Source organism: Quercus robur, chromosome 11 (assembly GCF_932294415.1).
Source record: "Quercus robur chromosome 11, dhQueRobu3.1, whole genome shotgun sequence".
NCBI lineage: Eukaryota > Viridiplantae > Streptophyta > Magnoliopsida > Fagales > Fagaceae > Quercus > Quercus robur.
The window spans coordinates 1415077-1436533 of record NC_065544.1 but is presented as its reverse complement, the minus strand read 5'-3'; the positions used below and the strand labels follow the sequence as shown (position 1 = coordinate 1436533).

The following is a 21457-nucleotide window of genomic DNA, read 5'->3' as shown; positions in this document are numbered from 1 at the left end:
GGAAAAAAGTAATGGGAAGGAAAGTAGAAAATTGTCCCTAAGGCTCTATTTGGTTGGCTTCGTTGCACAGAAGAGCATTGTGGTCCAAAAAGCAATGCATTTTTTTTTTTCTAGATATCTCTCCAATTTGGGGAGAAACATTTTGATGGGCCTGGGGAGAAAACACCCGAGCCTCACCAATTTTCCTTCCACAAATCCACCCATGACCCAACCAAACACCCTAATTAATTTCTTTTCCTCTCCATTTTCTTTCCCTTTTTTTTCTCATCCTCCCTAAATTCCACCCAACCAAAAGGAGCCTAATTTTCCACCCTTCTACACTTAATAACAAAAATATAATAGTTATTCATCCAAAAATAGGACATAATAGTAATATATGTTTATTCTTCAACTTTTCCATCATCTCTACCGTAGTTAAAAATATAAATATTTTCTATACTTCCAATTAAGGATGTGCATCAAACCTACCAACTTGACAAAATATATAAAACCCAACTTAACCCGATGCCTCGAGTTGATTTTTGTGGATTGAGTTAGATTAGAATTTTTATTTTTATTTTTGGATAGATTTTTTTTTCTCGTTGTATTAAAAACCAAATGGATTATTCAATTGGTTTGATTGTGAATGGGGCTTAAATCCGATCTACCTTTTTTTTTGGTTTCCCATAGTATTTTCTCAAAATTTTCAACCAGAGACTAATCACTGTTTGCGATAGGTGGGTCCATAATGGGGTAAATCGCTGGCCCAAGGAATTTTTTCAAAGTGCTGGTGCCTGGACTTAAACTAGGGAACTCCTAGTCAAACCCAAGATAGCCACTTTGAGACCAAGTGCCCAACCACTTGAATCCGATCTACTTCTCTCTATAAAAACGAAAATATTTTTTAAAAAATAAGGGTTCGTTTGGATACAAATTATTTTGTTGAAAACTGAAAATTAAAAATACTGTAGCAAAATAATTTTAAAATGTGTGAATAGTGTCGTGGGACCCATTTTTTAATTTTTTTCTGCATAAAGTGGATGTAGGTCTCATGAACAGTATGTGAACGGTGCGTGAACAGTGTACTTTGTCTCCTGTACAGTGAATCCATGTGCATGAACAATGCGGTTACTGTTCATACGTGTTGAAAAAAGAAAAAAAAAGGAAACGTGAAACTCAAAACGCAGACGCGCAATAAGCCCAATCCAAACGGGCACTTAGGGTCCGTTTGGATACAGCTTATTTTGTTGAAAACTGAAAACTAAAAATTGAAAACATTGTAGAAAAATAATTTTTAAAAGTGTGAATATTACCGTGAAACCTATTTAAATTATTTTTTTTTTATAAATAAAGTGGTTGTGAGTCCCATGAACAGTGCGTGGACAATGTACTTTGTCTCTTGTACAGTGAATTCATATACATGAACAGTGCAGTTACTGTTTATATACGCTGAAAAAAAAGAGAAAAAAAGAAGGAAACATGAAACTCAAAATGCAAACGCACAATAAGCCCAATCCAATCAAACACTTAAGTGAAAACAAAAAAACCGAAAATCACTGGTTCAATGGGCTAAACCAGGAACCGGACTGATTAGACTGGTTTTTGGCCGGTTCTGTCTAATGCAAAAAAAAAAAAAAAAAAAAAAAAAAAAAGAGTAGTAAATTGTTGGGTCGCTTATTTAGTTTAATTATCCTCAAGGGGCCATATTTTATAGTATATATAAAAAAAAAAAACATGTTTCTGGCCGAACTGGTTGGTGGTGTGACGTCTAATCACCGCTACTCGGACAGTGTCCCGAATCGCATCTCCCCCTTTAAATACACTAGAGCTTGTTCAGAATTCCCCACCAAATGCATAGAAATAGAAATAAATAAAAACTAGAGTGAAACGTCCTCGTGCAAATTCGCTAGTATTCAATGGAACGCAACAACAACTCTCTTCAGTCTATCTGCTACAGCTCTGGTTCGCTCCAGCTACTCGATCAGGTCCCTCTCTCTCAATTTAAATCTTTTTTTTTTTTTAACTTTCTGTTTTGTTTTCATTTTCGGCTTATATAATAGCCAAAAGGCGACCATCAGTTTGCTAAATCTTGATTTTGTTGTTGTTGTTGTTGAACAGAGAAAGCTCCCTCTGGAAGTCATTTACTTGGATATCAAGGACGCAACAGATGGATGGTAATAATAATATCATCTTATTTTTATTAATTAATTAATGCTCTTTTTAACACTTGAGAGACCTCTGAATTTGTCTCATTTACTTGTTATTGTCCGATCCGCTGTTTCCTGTAGCTTATTTGCATATTGTAATACAAAATATATGGTTTTTGGTAGCTTTTATGCTATATGTGTGACAAAAATCCTAAAAGCTGGCTGAGACCAAAAGAAAAAAAAAACAGATTGAAATTGAAATTTTTTCACTGAAAGTACTGTATATAAAACTAAAAGGTAGCTTAGATAGTATAATGGGTTAATAAATAGTATAAAAAAGTGTAATGAGACTCGTAAATAGTAACAAAAATAAATTTAATAGTAAAAAAATCTGGCTTTTAAGCCAATGGCAAATGCAACCTTGAAAACAATTCTTAACTTAGGTCCCAATTATATATTCCATGTTGTCTTGGAAACTATAACTATACCACAAGGAAGTGCGTTGGCCTATAAGTTACATGATTGAATTTAAATGTTGAAGGAACTGTACTTAAGCTTTGTCCTTTATTCGAATATGGCATTGCCTTCCCAATAGATGTTGAAAAAGATATATGGAAGGTTGTGTGATATAAGTTTGCATACGGTAGGTCTTAAGTTGAGGTAGCTTATGGTGTGGTAAACCCTTTAATATTTGATATAATAAGGCCAATTAACAATACTCTCACCTATCTTTAAAAAAAAGATATGATCAGCTTAAGTCCTAACGTTTATCACCCACTACATGATTGGTACAAGGACATAATTTCTATTGGGTGATTAATTGTGAGATGTGCTGTTATTGCTTAACAGTTCATGTTGGCTAACAAATCTAAGTCAACAATGTGATTCTATAGGACGCTATCTGGCAGGTTCATTCTCTTCTTGACATTTCTCTTTGAATGAACTGTTTATATCTGTTGCTTCCTTTATCATGCTATGCCAGTCGACCAGAATAATATAAAGTATGTGAGCTAGGTCCTGCTCAACTTCTCAGGTCTGCAATAAGGGAAATGGTGGTCCGTGGTGCACCTGCTATTGCTATTGCAGCAGCACTCTCCCTGGCAGTTGAAGTATCCAAATTACAGGCTTTTGATGGGACACCTGATAATGCTGCTTCCTTTCTTATCGAGAAGTTGGAATATCTTGTCACAAGGTATTTTGTTATGAATCTCAGGCCTAGCTTGTTAATGACATCCACTGATCTCCTTCACTTAAGTAGTAAAGAAAAAAAAAAGATGTTCAAATTATCATTAATCAATTTCCTTGTGTCTGAATATACTCTGTATTATTGAACTAAATAGTCTACTTGAGGCTATTGAGTTTGAAATTAACTAAACGCTTTTGCAACTATTGAGCAATAGCCGATTATATACTCATCTTTCATGCTTCTTTAGCCGGCCAACTGCAGTGAACCTCTCAGATGCTGCAACAAAGCTCAAAGAAGTTATATCAAATGCTGCTGCTACCGCCAAAGAAGCCCAGAGTGTTTTTCGGGTACTAAATATCCACCGTGCTATACATAGTAGATAAAGTCCAAAAATAGTTTCTGATTGTTTACTTAGCTATTGTGATTGGACCTTGAAAAATGTTTTCTTACTAATCTTCCATGATACTTTATTTCTACTAATTTTTTAGGCTTATATAGAAGCTGCTAAAATTATGCTTGAGGATGATGTTGCTTCAAACAAAGCAATTGGGTCTTATGGGGCGAGAGTTCTTCAGCACCTGCTGAAGGACTCTAAGAGGCTTTCTATTTTGACTCATTGCAACACGGGCAGGTACTTCCCCTTCTTTCTGTCATATTAATAAAATAACTCTCTCGCCTTGTCCAACATTTTTCTGACTATAAAGTATCATTTTATTTTTCCAGTCTCGCAACAGCTGGATATGGCACTGCCCTTGGTGTGATCCGTGCTGTTCATACTGAAGGATTCTTAGAAAGGGCCTACTGCACTGAAACCCGTCCATTCAATCAGGTGATTGTTTAGTTTGAAATTGATTATACTTTATAATCTTCATTAGCATTCCCTGCAGGACCCTTTCATCTGTATAAGCATTCACAAACTTGCCAAAAGAATCTGCTTTTGAAAGAATTACACTATTGGAATGTTGAAATTAGTTCTTCAAAATCTCTGGAAGTGTGGTGACTTGGATAATTATATATTTGTAAATTATGGATTATTTCCATTATCTGATGATAAAATTAGGTAGAGGAGAAGCTTCTTACCACAATGTGGCGTAAACTTAGATTGATCAGGTAATTGTTTAGTGACACATCATCAGAAACCAGGGATGTCTATCTTGCAGTTCCAACCAAACAATCCTCGATTGATGCAAACAACAAGACCTGGATTGATGCAAACAATCAAAAACATGTTATTGCTCATGTTCTGTATGACAACTGAGGTTGGCAATCACAGAATAGCTTGGATGCTTGAAATGCATAGATTTGTGCCCCTTCTATATGAAGGCTGTGGTTATCAAAATCAGAATATTGTGAATGTGAACACAACTAATTAATCTTCACTTGGTTATGTTATGGAAGATGTAAATAGAACTGCCAATGTTTTGCCTTCAGCATTCGATCTTCCTTCCCCTTATAAGAATGGGTTGGAAGGTGAAGTTGTGGTCCTTGTGGATTTAGAATCCTTTAGATGCATGTGAACTTACTAATTGAAAAATGAAAATGAAGGAACATATAAAAGGAACTTTTTAACATCCTTTTTAAAAAAAAAAAAAATTTAACATCCTAGAGAAATGCTTTTGAGGATGGAAAGAATTTTTATACATGATGATTATGCAGAGTTTGACTGGTTTGTCTACTAGTGCAGGGATATGTTTCATTCAGACAAACGGTGGTTTTGCTTTTCAACTTTAAGAAACTAGAAATGGGGGTATAAATGACTTAAAAAGTATTTTTTGATGGTCCAAGACCATACATGTTGATAGATACAACTGTTGAACGGACAGATTAGCTGAAAAAAACATAACTCTACTTAACAATTAAACACTAAGTAAAGCCCACAAGCAGTGAAGATTTCTTGTTGCCTATGAAAAAGAGAAGTCCATTCGACAAAAAGAGGGTGAACTATTTCTGCATAGAGTGAATGTGGGGGAGGGATTTTTGAAGTGGTTGGTGCAAAGTTGCAAACTGAGTTGTGTCAAAGTATTTGTTTGGAATTTTCTTGTGTCTGAACTTATGATAGCAATGAAAGGTTTGTTGTAGAAAATTGGTCCGTGATAAAAGGCAGGTTATTGTGTTATAGAGTTGAATTTATCAACCCGCCTACTTATGGTGCATTTTTTCGCCTTGTATGTTGAATTCCATTGTTCGAATGTTTACTTCTTTCGCCATCTGCAGGGATCCAGACTCACAGCTTTTGAGCTGGTGCATGATAAAATACCTGCTACTCTTGTAGCAGATTCGGCTGCAGCTGCATTGATGAAAGAAGGTCGAGTAGATGCTGTTATTGTTGGAGCTGATCGTGTGGCTGCAAATGGTGATTCAATGCAGTCAATCATTCAACTAGTTTTTGTCTTTTGCTTCTTGGAGTATGTTCAACTGATGTGTTTTAATCTAATTGCAGGTGATACTGCTAACAAGATTGGAACTTACAGTCTTGCATTGTGTGCAATGTATCATAACATTCCATTTTATGTGGCTGCACCTTTGACATCCATAGATTTATCCCTTTCTTCTGGAAAAGAGATTGTTATAGAGGAAAGATCCCCAATGGAATTGACACACACGCGTGGGGGACTTGGGGAACAAGTTGCTGCATCTGGAATCTCTGTCTGGAACCCAGCTTTTGATGTCACCCCTGCTAATCTGATAACTGGCATCGTTACAGAAAAGGTCTCTCTTCTCTCTCTCTCTCTCTCTCTCTCTCTCTCTAAGACATGCATTTTTGTGAATGTAGAGAAAGATTAACTGAGTTGGTTGTACATCTGTTTGATGGGCTTGTATTCTCTGAGCAGGGTGTCATCACAAAGACAGGCACTGACGCTTTTGAAATTAGACATTTCATACAAAATCTAGCAAATAGGCTTGTGTAAAGCGGAGGCATGGCTTATGGGAAGTGTACCCCCTTGTTAAACCAGAGCATTTACATATAACTTGGTTATTGATTTGAAAAACTTTGTACTTGATAAAAGAAATGAGGCGATCGGTCATGTTCTAAATACTCAAATGTGGCATGCCGCATGCCTATCATTTCATTCTAGCAAAGCTGAGGGTCAGTGTTGTTTTGTATTTTTGTAAATTTAGCTCATTTTGTCAAAATGAGTCATTCTGATCCTTCCACCCAAATATGTTAACAAATAAGTAACAATTGTGTTTGGATTAGATTCGTCTATGAGTTGCGGGATGTTTTTTAATAGTTGACAAGCAAAAAAATCTTATATTTGACTTCTTATTTAAAAGAAATTTTATATAGCTCTTTTCTTGTATTATTATTTATTAGCCCTTCAGTCAACCTCTTTTCATACTGTAGCGCACAGTTTGGGTTCTTCACCGGTTGCTCTTTACCGATATGTTGTCCCGACAGTTTGAACTTAATACCCCCCATCCGAATTTTTTTTTCTAAATAACAATAAATATTAAAAAATTTAGTTAATTGTCACGTTTCAAAACAATATTGAAAACTAGCATCTCGAGTGTCTAAAACTCGAGTTCCAAGATAAAAATCGAGTTTTTAAGTCTTGATTTGTATGTGGATTAGCTTAAAGTGGAAAAAAATTAAGCTGAAAATCAAGTTTTAAAGACTCGATATCCATAAATTGAATAAAAACGCCGCTATAGGTCTATAAAACGTCACTATAAGGCTTAAAAACGCCACTATAGGACTCCATAAATCTGTACTTAAGAAAAAAAATTTCAAGGAAAACGCCGCTATAGGGCTTTAAAACATCACTGAAAGGCTTAAAAACGCCACTATAGGTGAAATTTTTTTCGCATAAAACTCGAGTCTTAAAGACTCAAGATCTATGGGGCCTTTTTGTAATATGGATCTCGAGTTTCTAAAACTCGAGATGCTACTTTCCCTTATTGTTTCAAACGTTGCCTAACTAACTATATACAATTCTTTTGCATTGCTGTTTTGCACATTACCTCCCCCCCATCCTCTTGGTGCTTGGGGAGATACCAAATTATATTAATTAATTAAAAACCTGTCCATTTAATGACCAAATCATATATTTTACCTTTTAAGTTGTGGGGGCCTTTTTTGTATATGGTGTATTGGGCTGCCTCCTGCGGTAATGGGCTGGGCTGCCTCTTGCGGTGATGGACTCTAGTGTTTCTGAGTAAGGGAGCTGGGGCCGGTTCAATTGTAACTCAACTTGGGCCGGTTTGTGCACAAACTTATGCCTTGTCTGCCAGGAGCAAACTTACGGCAAGCAGAATTGTTACAGACGAGTTACGGCAGGCATATATAATAATAACTAAAATAGAGTATTCTGACTATTTAAATAAATGGCTATGTACTCCTTACTAATAAAGCATGGTTACAGTCATATTGATGTCAATCTCAGAGAAAATGAAGAAAATAATATTAGCTAATCAAATGAGCATAAATCAAGTTTTAAGCTTAGTCTGCCACAGCAAAGCCAAAGAGGAGAGAACGCTTCTTCTCAATGCAAATAATCTCCTAGGAAAAAGATCATGTCGTGGGGATTAATGGCTTTGAGGGAGTCGGACCTGAATGGTTATTGCCCAAAAAGAAAAAGTCTTTATTTACGTTTTGGAAGAAAGTAAGATTTGAAGGGGGAGAGAGGGAAACCGATCTATTGGTGCATGCTCATTGAACTAACTCTCCTTTTTCCTTAGTTTCCTTTTTTTTCTTCTCTGTTTTCTTTCTTATCTTTTTTTTCTTTTCTTCTTGCTCTGTTTTTTCTTTTCACTCCCGAAAATATGCTCTGTTTTTCGATCCCTTTTACAGGGCATGACAAGAGCCTTTTTATAGCGCCTGCCGTGGCTAGTGTTTTACCCTTTTGCCCCTTAACTGCTTTTGTCTGGTTTAGGCGTACATGCCGACCACCAGGACTATGCGACATCCACCCTTGCCAGACAGAGGCAGGTTTGTTTTATTCCTCTGTATACCGTAACATTTCTTCCTGCCACGGTATTAATGCTTTCTCTCTCTACTCTCAGAGCATGCATCCAACGGTTTCTCCTCAAACTTGCCTCTTTTGGGTAGTCTATCATCCCAGCAGGACGTACCTCCCAAAAGGGCTTGGGCAGGAACCGCAAAATTGACATTTTCCCCTCTCCCCACCACCAAACCATACCCTTTTTACCTCTTACCTCTGGCCCATGGCCCCACCATGTCCTATATTGGCTGGGTACAGGCTAGTGGTGCTTGGGCCTTGCGCGTGCTTCCCTTTCAAATTTGTCCAAGAGTCTGCCTGCTGCTCATGCGTTTGCCGTGACCTGGAAACTCTCCGTCTGCGTTTCCTGGCCTTTCATGTGGGCTTTCCTTTGGTTTTTCGCTCCATTCAGGAGCTGGGCTTCGTATGATGATGGATCTTACATTTCTTTGGCCCACTTTTGATTTTCTTTATTGCCTGAATTGTTATTCCTGCCGTAATAACTTAATCTTGCTGGACCTTTTTTTTTTTTGGGCCAGCCGTTTATCCCTTTTCTCAGTGGCCTGTCATGGGCACTGTTTTGCTTTTACTCATAGGCTTCTATGTCCCTTTGGGCTTTTCTTTGGGCATCCATGGCCCGATTGCTTTCTTTGGGCTTCCTCGGCCCGTTTGCTAATTCCACACTTCCATGGGCTTTTTATTAACTTCATTGGGCTTTCTCGGCTCAATAACCTTATCCTTATCTTTGAGATTTATGAGCTTGCCATAAACTCCTTACTCTTTTAGTTTGCATTGCCTTGGGCCTGCGGCGGCCTTTTCTCACTTTTCTACCTCATACTTTGCCCATGGGATGCTATTTCTTTCTTTCCTGGCTTCTTTGAGCCCGCTTGCCTCTTCAAGACCCATTTATTTGTTTGTTGGGCTTGTGATCCATTATTCCTGCCGCTTGGGCCTAATGGGTTTTTTGCTATTTATCTTGTCAATTCTTTGTGGCTCTCATTATTGGGTTTTTCTGTCTACCTGGGCTTCCATAAATGGCCCTCAACATAAGTTTGTAGTTGTTTTTATTTTGATTCATTAAGTTTGAGATTTTTCATTTTGATCCATCAAGTTTGGTTTTATTTTCAACAAGTTCCTTTTATCTATTTTTATGACTGTTATGTTGTGTTTGGTTCAACGGAAATTGATTTCTGAAAAATATTTTCCACATTTACAGATATTTGGGTTTCAGAAAATGTTGTTTAACCAGAAATTGTTTTTTGGTTGATCGTAAAATAAAGATATATATGACAGAAATTGGTTTATGCTTTCATTTTCTATAAACCATTTTTCGTTTCACCCAAAACTTACAACCAAATCGCCATCGCCTACAAACATCCTTGGTCTCTAATGGCCAACTGCTGCCATTGTCAATCCCTTGATCACAATTAAAAAAAAAAAAAATTATATATGTGCCGGTGAGATGAGAAAATGTGAGAAAGTAATAAAAAAAATATATTTGCCATAGTATTTTCATGAATGCAATAAAACATTTGAAAATAATTTATTTTTTTGACAATTAAAAAATATTTTCCGACAACTGGAAAATATTTCCAACCAAACCAAAACAACATAGAATTTTTTTCAAAAAAAATTCTCTTCCTTTTTCTATCAATGATTAGATTTGTCAAGATTTCATAAATATTGATGGTAAATGAACTGCTTTAAAAATAAAATCGAAATTGAAGGATGAAAATTTTTAAAAGCCAAAATTAAGGAATTTTAATTAAAAAAATCCCAAAATATAAGATTTAATTTAAATAAGATTAAAAGCCTATTTGACATTAACTTCAACTTTTAGTTTTTAGTTTTTATGTACAACTTTTTAAAACCTCACTTTTTCAATTTTTTTTCAAAGTATAAGTACATTTTAGCATATTTTCAGTAAAAAGTTTTCAGTATAAAGATAAATAAGTTGTTCTTCAAACGGACACTAGGGTATGTTTGGGATTTACTTAGTTTGCTGTACTGAAAACTTTTTGCTGAAAATACTGTAGATAAAGGTAAAAGTTAGCTAAAATAGTACAGTGGGATCCATGAATAGTATAAAAAAGTACAGTGAGGCTTATGAATAGTAGCAAAAATAAGCTGAATAATAAAATAAGCTGACAAAAAATAAGTTATCCAAACAAAGCTTAAGTTAGTAGGAAAAAAAAAATGTCAGGTTATTTTCAAAACGACATCGTGTTGAGTGAGCTAAAGCGTAAAAGCGTTGGTTGTTTTGATTCATAGTTCCTTCCCGGTACCACTTCCTGAGAAAGCAAAGAAAAACCGACAACCGAATCGAGGTGACATACAAATACAATTTTTCTTTCTTTGCTTCTTCATTTTCCGATTTAAAAAAAAAAAAAATTGAAAAAAATTGAGAATTAGAAAAGAAATTGGGTGGTGTTTGGTTGCAGGGATAGGAAATGAAGAAGTCACCGTTACCGGTGCAGACCATACGTGGCTCCGATAAACAGGTTTGCGGAAAGGAAGGATTGGTGAAGCTTCTGAGGTGGCATTTTGGTTATGCCGATTTCAGAGGCACGCAATTGGATGCTATCCAAGCTGTTCTCTCTGGGAGAGATTGTTTTTGTTTGATGCCAACTGGGGCTGGGAAGTCAATGTGTTATCAGATTCCTGCATTAGCTAAACCTGGAATTGTACTTGTTGTTTCTCCTTTAATAGGTCATTCATTCAATGCCATTCCTTTTTTTTTTTTTTTGAAATACAATTTTTTTGTCCCAGAAACAAATTTGGTGTAAGTTTGATTTTCATTGCTTTAATTTTTAATTTTTTTAAATTTACAATTTAGTACTTTCTTTCAGAATTTACAAGGAAATAACTTTTTTTATTTTTCGAAGAGTCTTGTAGCTTAATTGGCATATACTGAATGTTTTTAACAAAGGCTTCCAAATTTCAAATCCTGGCAAAATTTGTTGAATAGTACTTTTTAAGAAAAATTTTAGGTGGATAGCACGAGGGTGAAATTATTTAGTTATGCAGACTCATTCTGAAACTCAAGTTTGTCAAACTCGAGTTCCAACCTAAAATCGAGTTTATCAAACTCGAGTTTCAATTAGTTTAGGTTGCATGGCAGGGATAACAAATTGAAACTCGAGTTTGCTGAACTCAATTTTGGGTTGGAACTCGAGTTCCAAAAAAAGTTTACATAACAAAATAACTTCAGTCACATGTTATTCTTCTAAAATTTTCCTTAAAAAATACTATTCAGTAAATTTTGCCTCAAATCCCCCCTAACCCCAACTATCAAATTATTCACCCCCCCCACAAAAAAAAAAAAGACTTTCATCATTTTGTAAACGAAATTGATACCTTTTAAACATTTATGAGGAAATTGCAATTTTTAAATTTGAGGGATGAAATTTGAACTTGGGTTGAGTTTTAGGGACAAGATATATGTATTTCAGCCATAATTTAATTTTTGTGTTAGAGCTGAGGAAGCTAAGCTTAAAGCTCCATAACGTTTTTTTTTTTTTTTTTTTTTTGGTATTTTTGAATGCTAGGGACATCACTCTAACTTCTTTCATTGGCAATGGTTATTCGACTTTCATTGCAGCCTTGATGGTAAGCAATAAGTTTATATTTTGTTGACTTTTGTTCTGTTCTACTAGTTGTTATCTTATGTGTTATGAGGTTTCAGATGTTAAAGAGTTCTAGCATTATCTTATGATCAGGAGAACCAAGTGATGGCATTGAAGGAGAAAGGAATTGCAGCTGAATATCTCTCCTCAACCCAAACATCGGATGTTAAAAACAAGGTGAATTCAATTGTTTGGCTTTTGATATGCCGCTTTGCTTAAAAAATCACTTTTGTTGTCCAGAACCTTGGAATTAATTAACATAAATTGTAATGAAGTGTCAAGGCTTGAGCTTTTCTGGAATAGAGAAGATTGTTAGTTGCATTGTGTGATCACCTTATTCTGGATTTATTGTTGGAGACTATTTGTTTTACAAAAATAAAGTCTTTCAATGTTTTGGATTTTGTGTATGTTATTGTAATTTGGAATATATGACAGTGCTGGTTTACTTTATAGATCCATGAGGACCTTGATTCTGGCAAACCATCAGTTAGGCTGCTATATGTAACACCAGAATTGATTTCAACACTGGGATTTATGTCAAAGCTGACTAAGATTTACTCTAGAGGGTTGTTGAATCTCATTGCCATAGATGAGGTGTGAACTGACTTGGCCTATTTACTTTTGTGTATTTGGAATTTGAGTGTTTCAGCTGGAAGTTTCAGGTGTTTGTGTATAATTTGTGCCTTTTTTGTAAATTCAGGCACATTGCATCTCAAGTTGGGGCCACGATTTCAGGTTCGTAACATATTCTGCAATGAGTAACAATTGATGGTCCTTTAATCTAGAAGAAGAGGGTAGTTTCTCTTATTGATCGTTTTGGGTATCCATGTCACATTCTTTCATTTGTTTTTTCAACAAACGCATTCTTTGATTTGTTTGATAAACCCAAGATTTCTAGTTACCTTGTTGTGTTTTATCCAAAATGATGAAAACCAGATGACGACCTCCAAACTTAACGACCTTTATGTGTGTGCCTTTGTACGTATAAGCATATATATAATGACTACTGCCATCTACTTTCTTACTTGTCTATTTGAACAGGCCTAGCTACCGTAAGCTTTCATCTTTGAGGAGCCGCCTTCCAAATGTACCAATATTGGCTTTGACAGCTACGGCTGTTCCTAAGTGAGTCTTCAAGATGCTTTCCTCTTGGCTTCATTCCTTTTGAGCATCTTTGGATTCCTTGCATTTTAATACAAATCCTTTAATTTTGGTACTAGAATAATTGATATGTGTATCCAATCCTTGTTCTCCTCAAACTTGCAATTGCAGTATGGCAGAAAGATTAAAATATTCTTTTATTATTTTTTTAATAAAATTCACAGAGCAATATTAATTCATCGATTGTTTTCTTGTTCTACAGAGTTCAGCAGGATGTGATGGAGTCCTTATGCCTGCAAAACCCTTTAGTCCTAAAATCTTCATTCAATCGTCCTAATATATATTATGAAGGTGGGTCCTGCAAGTTTAATTTGATGACATCCAATTTGTTTCATGTTCCTCGATTAAATTATTCAGATGTGGAAAATTTAGACAATATTGTTTGATTGCCACTACCCTATGTTTCTTTTTAATGTGTTTCCTGATGTCTTACCTCAATTACATGCATGATGATGTGACAGCTTTCTTGCTTATTGTTGTATGGTGTTACATGACAGTTCATATATCCATGTTTTTGCATTCTGCACCCAATTTTCTTGCTGCAGGATTCTCATGAAACTTCAACTTTTCATTGGAAGTAAAACACTTATTTAAAAAAAAGAAGAAGAAAAGTTCAAATGATGAAACCTGGAAATTAGCTTTTGAAGTGAAACTAAGGTTGCAGAAGTAATGGCTACTGTGGATTGTTGAAGAGGATTATTATGTCCTTCAGCTACGTTTTTTAATTAGTGTGATACTGTTGTCTCCATTGTTATTTTCTCATTATCAGTGTGATACTGTGATATTAAACACTAGATATAGAGTGCTAAACAACATGCATCAACTTATTGATTGGGTGGATCAACTATAAGATCTCTAGAGTCCAGACTGGATTGATGTATACGAATCATGTATCAATCCAATTCTAGACTCATTTTATGCATGTGAAGCATGCGCCAAGAATTGGTACATATAAGTGCTCAGTTAGGGTTATGACTTGCAATTTTTTTTTATAAGTAGGGTTATGACTTACAATATGTTGCATTCTTTTTGTTTGTTTGTTTGTTTTTGAGGGGTGATGTGGGGGAAGGGGAGTTGTGGGGATTAGAGAAGAAGAAAGCAGCAAAGCTTTTTATTTTTATAATTATAGTAGCCCTTCTCTTTTACAAATTTCAACATAGATAGGAAGATTTTTGTTGATTGCCCTTAATTAGGAAATCTCAGAAGTACAAAATTTAGGGTTAGTAGTTAATATGTAATCTTCATTATTACCCTGCATGAGTTTGACAGTGTGATTTGCCAGATCTGTGAGATACAGTTGCCATGTAGGTGGATGTAAATTTGACTAGAAATCTAAATGATGCAGTTCGTTACAAAGACCTTCTAGTTGATGCCTATGCTGATTTGTCTGATCTTCTCAAATCTTATGGAGATGTTTGTGGAATAGTATACTGCCTTGAACGGACAACCTGTGATGACTTATCTGCTCATCTATCAAAAAGTGGCATTTCCTGTGCTGGTAAGTGATAGTTTCTGCCCTCAAAATTTTAGTTTTTCATGAGGTTGACATATGTGTGTTCTGCTGCTTGTCAGCGTATCATGCAGGACTGAATAATAAGGTGCGGACGTCTGTTTTAGATAATTGGATTTCTTCTAAGATACAAGTTGTTGTGGCCACGGTAGCTTTTGGGTATGATCGTCTCTTGAACTCTACAGTAGTAGGTCCCTTTTTTGTTCTTTTCACTCTCTTCTTGCATTTGCATATCCTTTGACCCTGGTGCACTATTTCACAGCTGCAATATCTATTGTTCACTGATTCTTCTCATTGTTAAATTGAGTCTAACAAAAAACAATGATTTGGGTATTGTGTTTCAAACTTACAATACAATAACTTAATTTCTTTTTTGATGGAAACAAATACAATTATATAATTAGTAAATTAGCATAGCAGCACTTTTTTTGCTGATGCTGTTTTTGTTTCGATTGTTAGTTAGTTTCGTGATTAAAAATTTTCCGTAAAAATATTTGCCAGTAAACTATCTGGTCTTATTAACTATAGAGTTTATTTGGGATTTGAATTGAACTTTAAACCAAATAGTTCATAAAATAAAAGAATCTTAAACAATGGAGGCATGATGCTGTCAATATATGAAATATTTGTTTCCTATATTATCTAAGGCATGTTTGTAACTGATTGCAGGAAAATGCCTTCCAAAATAATTTTCAGGATGCCATTTCCTTTATTTTCCTACTATGTGAGATTTTATTTTTGAAATTCTAGTTAAACAAGTGGGTAGGAGGTTGATATTTCTGAAAATATACTTTTTTACTCTTGATTTCTATGAAACAATCAAAACAAATAAAAAACACTTGAAAAAAAAAATCTTTGTAAAAAATCTCAAGCAGGGAGTATATATCTCTTGGTCCCAAGCTCCTTAAGCACAATACTCATATGATCTGTTGGTTGCTATAAATAGGAAGATTTTCTCGGAAGATTTTCAATGGGAATGGTAACTTTGTACTTATTAAAAAAAAGGGGAATGGTAACTTTGTAAAAACTCTCTATTGGGGAAGTGGCAATATATGACTACAGTAATTTATTTGAGGGAAGTATTTTTTATATTCTTATTGCTTTGAGTCTTTGACTCATGACTTAACCGAGATTGTGATGTGTCTCCATGCTTTTCTTTTAATACTCTTTCTGTACTTCTGCTTGGAGCTGCTACTGGTGGTTGCACAGTTACTGAGCTATTGATATTGCTTCAGGATGGTATGCAACTAAATCTCCATTCATTTTAATGAACTCTGGACAAATTATAATTCTAGTGTTGGTCTAGGAGGCCAATGTAAAGCAGATGCCATCTGCCACTAATCCTGGGGTTGGTAATTTTTTAGGGTATAGATAGAAAGGATGTCAGAATTGTTTGCCACTTCAATATTCCTAAGTCAATGGAAGCCTTCTATCAAGAGTCAGGTAGAGCTGGCCGTGATCAATTACCCTCAAGAAGTCTGTTGTACTATGGAATGGATGATCGCAAAAGAATGGTTGCTTCACTGACTTCAACTCTGCCATCCCTTTTTTCTTTTAAATTAACATAGTTTTTTCTGGATTAGTGATGTAACTAATTAGAGTTTTGCGGTAGGAATTTATTCTTAGCAATGCCAAGAACAAGCTACCGTCCTTGGGTTCACAGGAAGATTTGCCAAAAAAGTCCCTGACTGACTTTACTCAGGTGATGTCTGAACTGTATCTCTATATCATTAATGTTTTATGGTGGCTGAATACAAAAATATACAGATGGTTGAGTATTGTGAAGGTTCTGGATGCCGAAGGAAAAAAATTCTTGAGAGTTTTGGCGAGCAGGTATTCTAATGTAGGCTAATTTGTGTCTGTATGTGCTATAAAATGGTTTATTTATTTATTTATTTTTTATCAGTGCTCAAGTAAAGTTAATTAATTTCATTATCCAACATAGGTACCCGCATCGCTATGTAGAAAATCATGTGATGCCTGCAAACATCCAAACCTAGTAGCTAAGTATCTGGAGGAGCTCACAACTACTTGTGCTGTTAGGCAGAAGAGTAGTTTTTCTCGAATTTTTATAAGCAGGTGCTTTAATATTTTTTTAACTGTTTTTGAAATTTTTGTGTGCCTTGGAAACTTGACCTCAAATTAGATATACATGAAACATGTTGGATATAATTGTTCTATGTGGCTACTCATATCATCATATGATTCTAATTAGATACTACAGTCTGGACAACAAAGAAACTAAGTTGGGGTTTGAATTAAATATAAGAAAAAATAAGTGAAGGACAACAAAGAAACTAAGTTGAGGTTGTGAGAAAAGATGTAAAGGCCTAAGATTTGTTGAAACGCAGAAGTGGTCGATATAAAAACAGCTCCACTTTTGGCTGGTATAAAGGTTTCTTGAATCAATATTGATAAAAATTGGTCTTTTAAGAAGGGCAACTCCTACGAATTCAAACCCCCACCCCCCTCCTCCAAAAGAGAGAGACAGACAGACAGACAGAGCGCAACTCCTGCCTGACCCATACTCTTTATTTTCTTCTTTTAAAATACACTGGAAATTTCCAGAAAATTACATTGCAAGGTAGCTCCATGGAGTAAACCATTTCAAAGTAATTAATGATATACCTGAATTTTAGTCATCCAGGTTCTTCTGTTGTAACATTTGGTCGTAAAAGTTTTATGGTGTGATATCTTCATAAATTTTTCTAGTTACTGAATGACTTAAAACTTTGTAAATTTTCCAGTCTTCTTTGTCTGCTGTACTCCCAGATTACAAACTAGTGATTCAAATTTTTTATCCACATTTTTGGGAATTGTTGTAGTGCATCACATCACATGTTTTGTAAACAATTTGCTTAAGTTTATCATAGATCTTTCCAACTGTTGAATTTTAACTAATCTACTGGTTTACTTTGTGATTGAATTTAGTCATTTATATGAGTTATATCAGAGTGTAACTAATTATCATTTTTTTTCCTAGTTCAGCTCCTCAGATATGATTGATGGAGAACAATCTTCTGAATTCTGGAATCGTGATGATGACGCAAGTGGATTTGATGAAGATATATCTGATTCTGATGGTATATTGTTTTTATCTTTTTTTTTTTTTTTTTTTTTTGTTGGGGTGGAGGGAGTGTCATACTTTCAGTTCATTATCTCACTCATTCAGCCCCTAAACTACCAGATGCTACTGAGGTTGTCAAGAGCCTAGCCAAGTCGAAGTTACCATCAAAGTCAGGGCTAAATGAAAAGATTGAGTTATTGCAGCGTGCAGAAGAAAGATATTACCAGAATAATTTCTCTAATAGAAAGGTGAATCTGAAACGTTCTGTGCCTTAATATTTGCAGTTACAGTTCTGAATTGCATGTGCAGCCTGCTGCCTTCTGCACTGTCACTTTCTTGCTAAAACTTAGCAACTATAATGGAAACGTGGCATGCCTTGCTATCCAAAGGGGAAATTGATAGCTTAGCCTAACTAATTAGAACAATTCTGCCTGATCAATGTTATACTTCAACTCAACAGCTTTTAAAATTTAACCTGCTTTGTATTTTGTTTGTCCCCTGCAAAACTACTTATTTCTAGTTTGATGACAGGTTGATAAACTTGATAAGAATGTTATATCCGAGACTCTGAGGGAATCAAGCAAGCAAAGATTACTAAATGCTCTAAAGCAGGCTCAACAGCGGCTTGGCAACTTTAAGTATGCACTGTTTTGCTTTCATTTTTATTTATTTACTAGTTGCAAACCCACATGTTGCATGGGAATATTATCAATAATCATTTTGTGGTTAAACTTATTTAAAAGTAAAAATTTTATATAATTCTTTAAGGATTATTTTGTGAATCATTAAAAGAAAATTCTTGCCACATAAGTAAATAAACTACCATTACTTAAATTTAAAAAAAAAAAAAAAAAAAATATATATATATATATATATATATATATAACACTTATCAAATTATTCAAACAAAATTTTGTCAAGAAATCATTTAAATCAACCATCAAATATGTGGCATACCCTAGAAACTTCATAATTAAATATAGTGTAGAGTAAACATGGATTTTACAAAAATAATAAATTCAAATTGACATAATAAGAAGAATAATAATAAAAAGAAGTAAAAAAATGAAAAGAAGACAAATCTTGATGTAAATTTTTGTGTAGTTGAATATTACTTTCTACTTGTGGACTCCATGTTATGGTCTATATATATATATTGGTGAGTAAGAATGTTACTATTATTTGAATGATTATTGTAATTTATTGATAATAATTAATAAAAAATAATTAAAACCTAAAACGGTTTTTTTTTTTTTTTTCCTAATATAATAAAGGAGGCAATTGATTGTCATTTTAAAGTAATTAAAATAATAGAGAGCATACTCATATGGTCATCTGTTTGTATTATTACCTAGGCAAATAAAGAGCCATTCTTATAATGTTGGATGACTTCTATATTTGGTGAACTATTATAGAAAGGATTTTGATTTTGATTATTATAATGCATTAGGTTCACAAAACTTTTAGGTAGCTTATTCAGATATGATGTGGATAATGAAAATAAATTTTACTTGTAATATAGGTATATCAAATGTCTTGTCATTTTTGTATGATGCATTCCAATATAAGTATATCAGACTGCTAGAACATTTGAATTTTCAATCAAAGATTGGTTCTTTGTTTTCTTTTCATTGGAGTGGATTGGCAAAGAATTTGGGCTCCTAATTTTGGGGATACTGCAACTTTTTCATTGAACTGGATGCTTAGGACATAAATGGTTGCAAAAGTGAGGTTACAACATGTTAATGGAGAAGAGGATAATGAACCAAAATTATTGTTGCCTAATATTCTTTTTACTATCTTTATTGCTGCAATAATTCAATGAAACACACCCTTAGGAATTTTTTTGAGTGTTGAAAACCCATTTATGAATGAAGTTTACTAACATAATAGTATTTTTCAACGTTTGTTCTTCCCATTTGTTCTTCTAAATGAACATGACCATCTTCTTCTTTTTTTAATCCTTCTTATAGTCATTTTATCAAACACGTGGAAACATAGAACTGTAAATATTGAGATTACTTTTAGCATTGAAACAGAGAGGAAATTATTTTGCTTGGCAACAAGTCATTGTAAAAGAAACATAAAAGTAAAAAATAAAAACATACAATACTCCAATATATAAAACATGCTTGTCATACCATATGATTTTAAGGAATAGAGCGATATCCCCACTCAAGAATATAGTTTTGTTGCTTTGAAATGAGCTCTTTTTTGGTTAGAGCTAAATCCAAAACCATTCCTCTTCTAGTTAAGAGAGACATAGAATGCCTATCGGTTTATATATCATCTCTTTGATTTTATAGGGGTGCTGGCAACTGAACGTGTATGAATTGTTTAGGTTAAATGAGGAGAGGAAGAGGTAAGAAAGGAGGAGATGTAGAGTCTCAGGCATTAAAGAGTTTACATGAGAAGTTGAAAACAGTAAAGGGAGAGAGTTAGGGGAGTTATGGAAGCTGAAGTAGAAATTGTGGAATCGTTAAAACACTAATAGAAAAAGAATGAAAATAACATAATTTTTTTATTAATGGAAAGAAAATAATGACATGACCGCTAATGAGGCTCAACATGAGCGTAGCACGCTCCAGCTTATATATATATATATATATATATAGATTTTTTTATTTGTAAATTATTGGCATACATGAGATGCTTTTGATAGGCCATCATATTTAAAGGGAAAGCATAGATGTTGCACTTGGTCAATCAATTGTTGTGCCAATAACTGAAACTTCTTCAGAGGTCAACTGTGAAGATTGTCTCACTGAGCTCCCAGTGTTCATGTTTTTATAAATCATGTTTGCTAGTTGAATTGTTAACTATTCTTGGAACCACCCATGTTTAGTAATTAGCCCTGGGAGATCCTTATTGTCTCAAATCTCTTTGTTCAGGCTTGAAGTGGAAGTATCTGCTTGTTTCCTTGAAAATGAGTGCTACAAGAAATATGGGAGGACTGGGAAATCATTTTATTATTCACAAGTGGCGAGTACTGTGAGGTGGCTATCAACCACAAGTTCTTCAGAATTAACAAATCGGCTTGGCATCACTGCCAATGCCCAGTCGGAGGACGTTGCTTCTAAAGCAGAGCCTCCTACAACACCATTGCTTTCATTGGATCAGGGACCAACTGAAAGCACAAGCAAAGATCTCAATGGCAGAGCTAGACCAGAAAGTTCTGCATGTACTTCCCCAATACAAAGTGTTTCTTCCAGTGCAAAGCTTCCAGAAATTCCATCCTTCTCAAATTTTGTTAGCAGCAGAAAGGCAATAGACAACCGGCCTAATACTTCACAAAAGCACTCACCTAAAAGAGTTCAGAAGAACCTAGAGAAGAGGATGAGGCTGCAATAGGTGGAAATTTTAGGGTCTTCTCATATATATTGTTTATTTTTCAATGGCTGTATACGATCTTAATATAATTCTGCTTTTGTTTTTAGTCGTGAACTTTATAATTTTGTTGAGTCATAATTTTTGATTGCAACATTTCCTTACTTAAAAGTAAATTTGGTGATGGGGAACATGGAGACAGAAGAGAAGAGAAGAATGGCCTGAATACGCCCAAGGTAAATTAATATATATGTGCGTCTTTTATTTGACGCGGTGTTTAGGAATTGGTTATTAGAGACGTGACACACATGAGAAGAAAAGAATTGCATTTTGGATTTTGCTTTGGTGGATTGATAGTTCTTTTATTCTTTTTTGGTATTAACCTAAATCTTCTTCATTCTTCCACTTTCAAAGTGGGATTACCACACATATTACAACCTATTTATAGCTTTTTCACCAATCTCCCTAGATTCAGTTATTAATTCAATTAACACGGTTAGCAGGTTAAGAACTG

General features: G+C 34.6%; 2 protein-coding genes across 3 annotated transcripts; both read left to right on the top strand.

Moving 5' to 3' along the window:
- The first annotated feature begins 1719 nt into the window (after positions 1-1719).
- LOC126705670 (methylthioribose-1-phosphate isomerase) lies at positions 1720-6515 on the top strand. 2 transcript variants are annotated; one of them, XM_050404781.1, is made up of 9 exons: positions 1720-1964; positions 2098-2153; positions 3160-3318; positions 3560-3659; positions 3801-3943; positions 4036-4141; positions 5527-5665; positions 5753-6021; positions 6144-6515. In XM_050404781.1, the coding sequence occupies exons 1-9, from the start codon at positions 1896-1898 to the stop codon at positions 6219-6221; spliced, it is 1119 nt and encodes a 372-aa protein (XP_050260738.1). In that variant the 5' UTR covers positions 1720-1895; the 3' UTR covers positions 6222-6515. The 2 variants fall into 2 exon arrangements, with proteins under 2 accessions (XP_050260738.1, XP_050260739.1); XM_050404782.1 differs by lacking the exon at positions 1720-1964 and adding an exon at positions 2976-3034 and having other exon boundaries at positions 2116-2153.
- A 3947-nt stretch (positions 6516-10462) lies between these two features.
- Positions 10463-21281, top strand: LOC126705378 (ATP-dependent DNA helicase Q-like 3). Its single transcript, XM_050404356.1, has 19 exons — positions 10463-10579; positions 10694-10961; positions 11854-11861; positions 11972-12055; positions 12332-12472; positions 12579-12613; positions 12920-13003; positions 13242-13330; positions 14385-14537; positions 14612-14708; positions 15785-15788; positions 15914-16063; positions 16162-16251; positions 16317-16382; positions 16495-16628; positions 17538-17632; positions 17737-17864; positions 18148-18254; positions 20508-21281. The coding sequence occupies exons 2-19, from the start codon at positions 10703-10705 to the stop codon at positions 20965-20967; spliced, it is 2184 nt and encodes a 727-aa protein (XP_050260313.1). The 5' UTR covers positions 10463-10579; positions 10694-10702; the 3' UTR covers positions 20968-21281.
- Positions 21282-21457: the final 176 nt, after the last annotated feature.

Coding starts and splice junctions, on each gene's coding strand:
- LOC126705670 (XM_050404781.1), top strand. CDS start 1,896: ATGGAACGCAACAACAACTCTCTTCAGTCTATCTGCTACAGCTCTGGT. Junction 3,319..3,559: donor TTGGAATATCTTGTCACAAG/GTATTTTGTTAT, acceptor ATGCTTCTTTAG/CCGGCCAACTGCAGTGAACC. Junction 5,666..5,752: donor TGATCGTGTGGCTGCAAATG/GTGATTCAATGC, acceptor ATCTAATTGCAG/GTGATACTGCTAACAAGATT.
- LOC126705378 (XM_050404356.1), top strand. CDS start 10,703: ATGAAGAAGTCACCGTTACCGGTGCAGACCATACGTGGCTCCGATAAA. Junction 13,331..14,384: donor TCCTAATATATATTATGAAG/GTGGGTCCTGCA, acceptor TAAATGATGCAG/TTCGTTACAAAGACCTTCTA. Junction 18,255..20,507: donor CAGCGGCTTGGCAACTTTAA/GTATGCACTGTT, acceptor CTCTTTGTTCAG/GCTTGAAGTGGAAGTATCTG.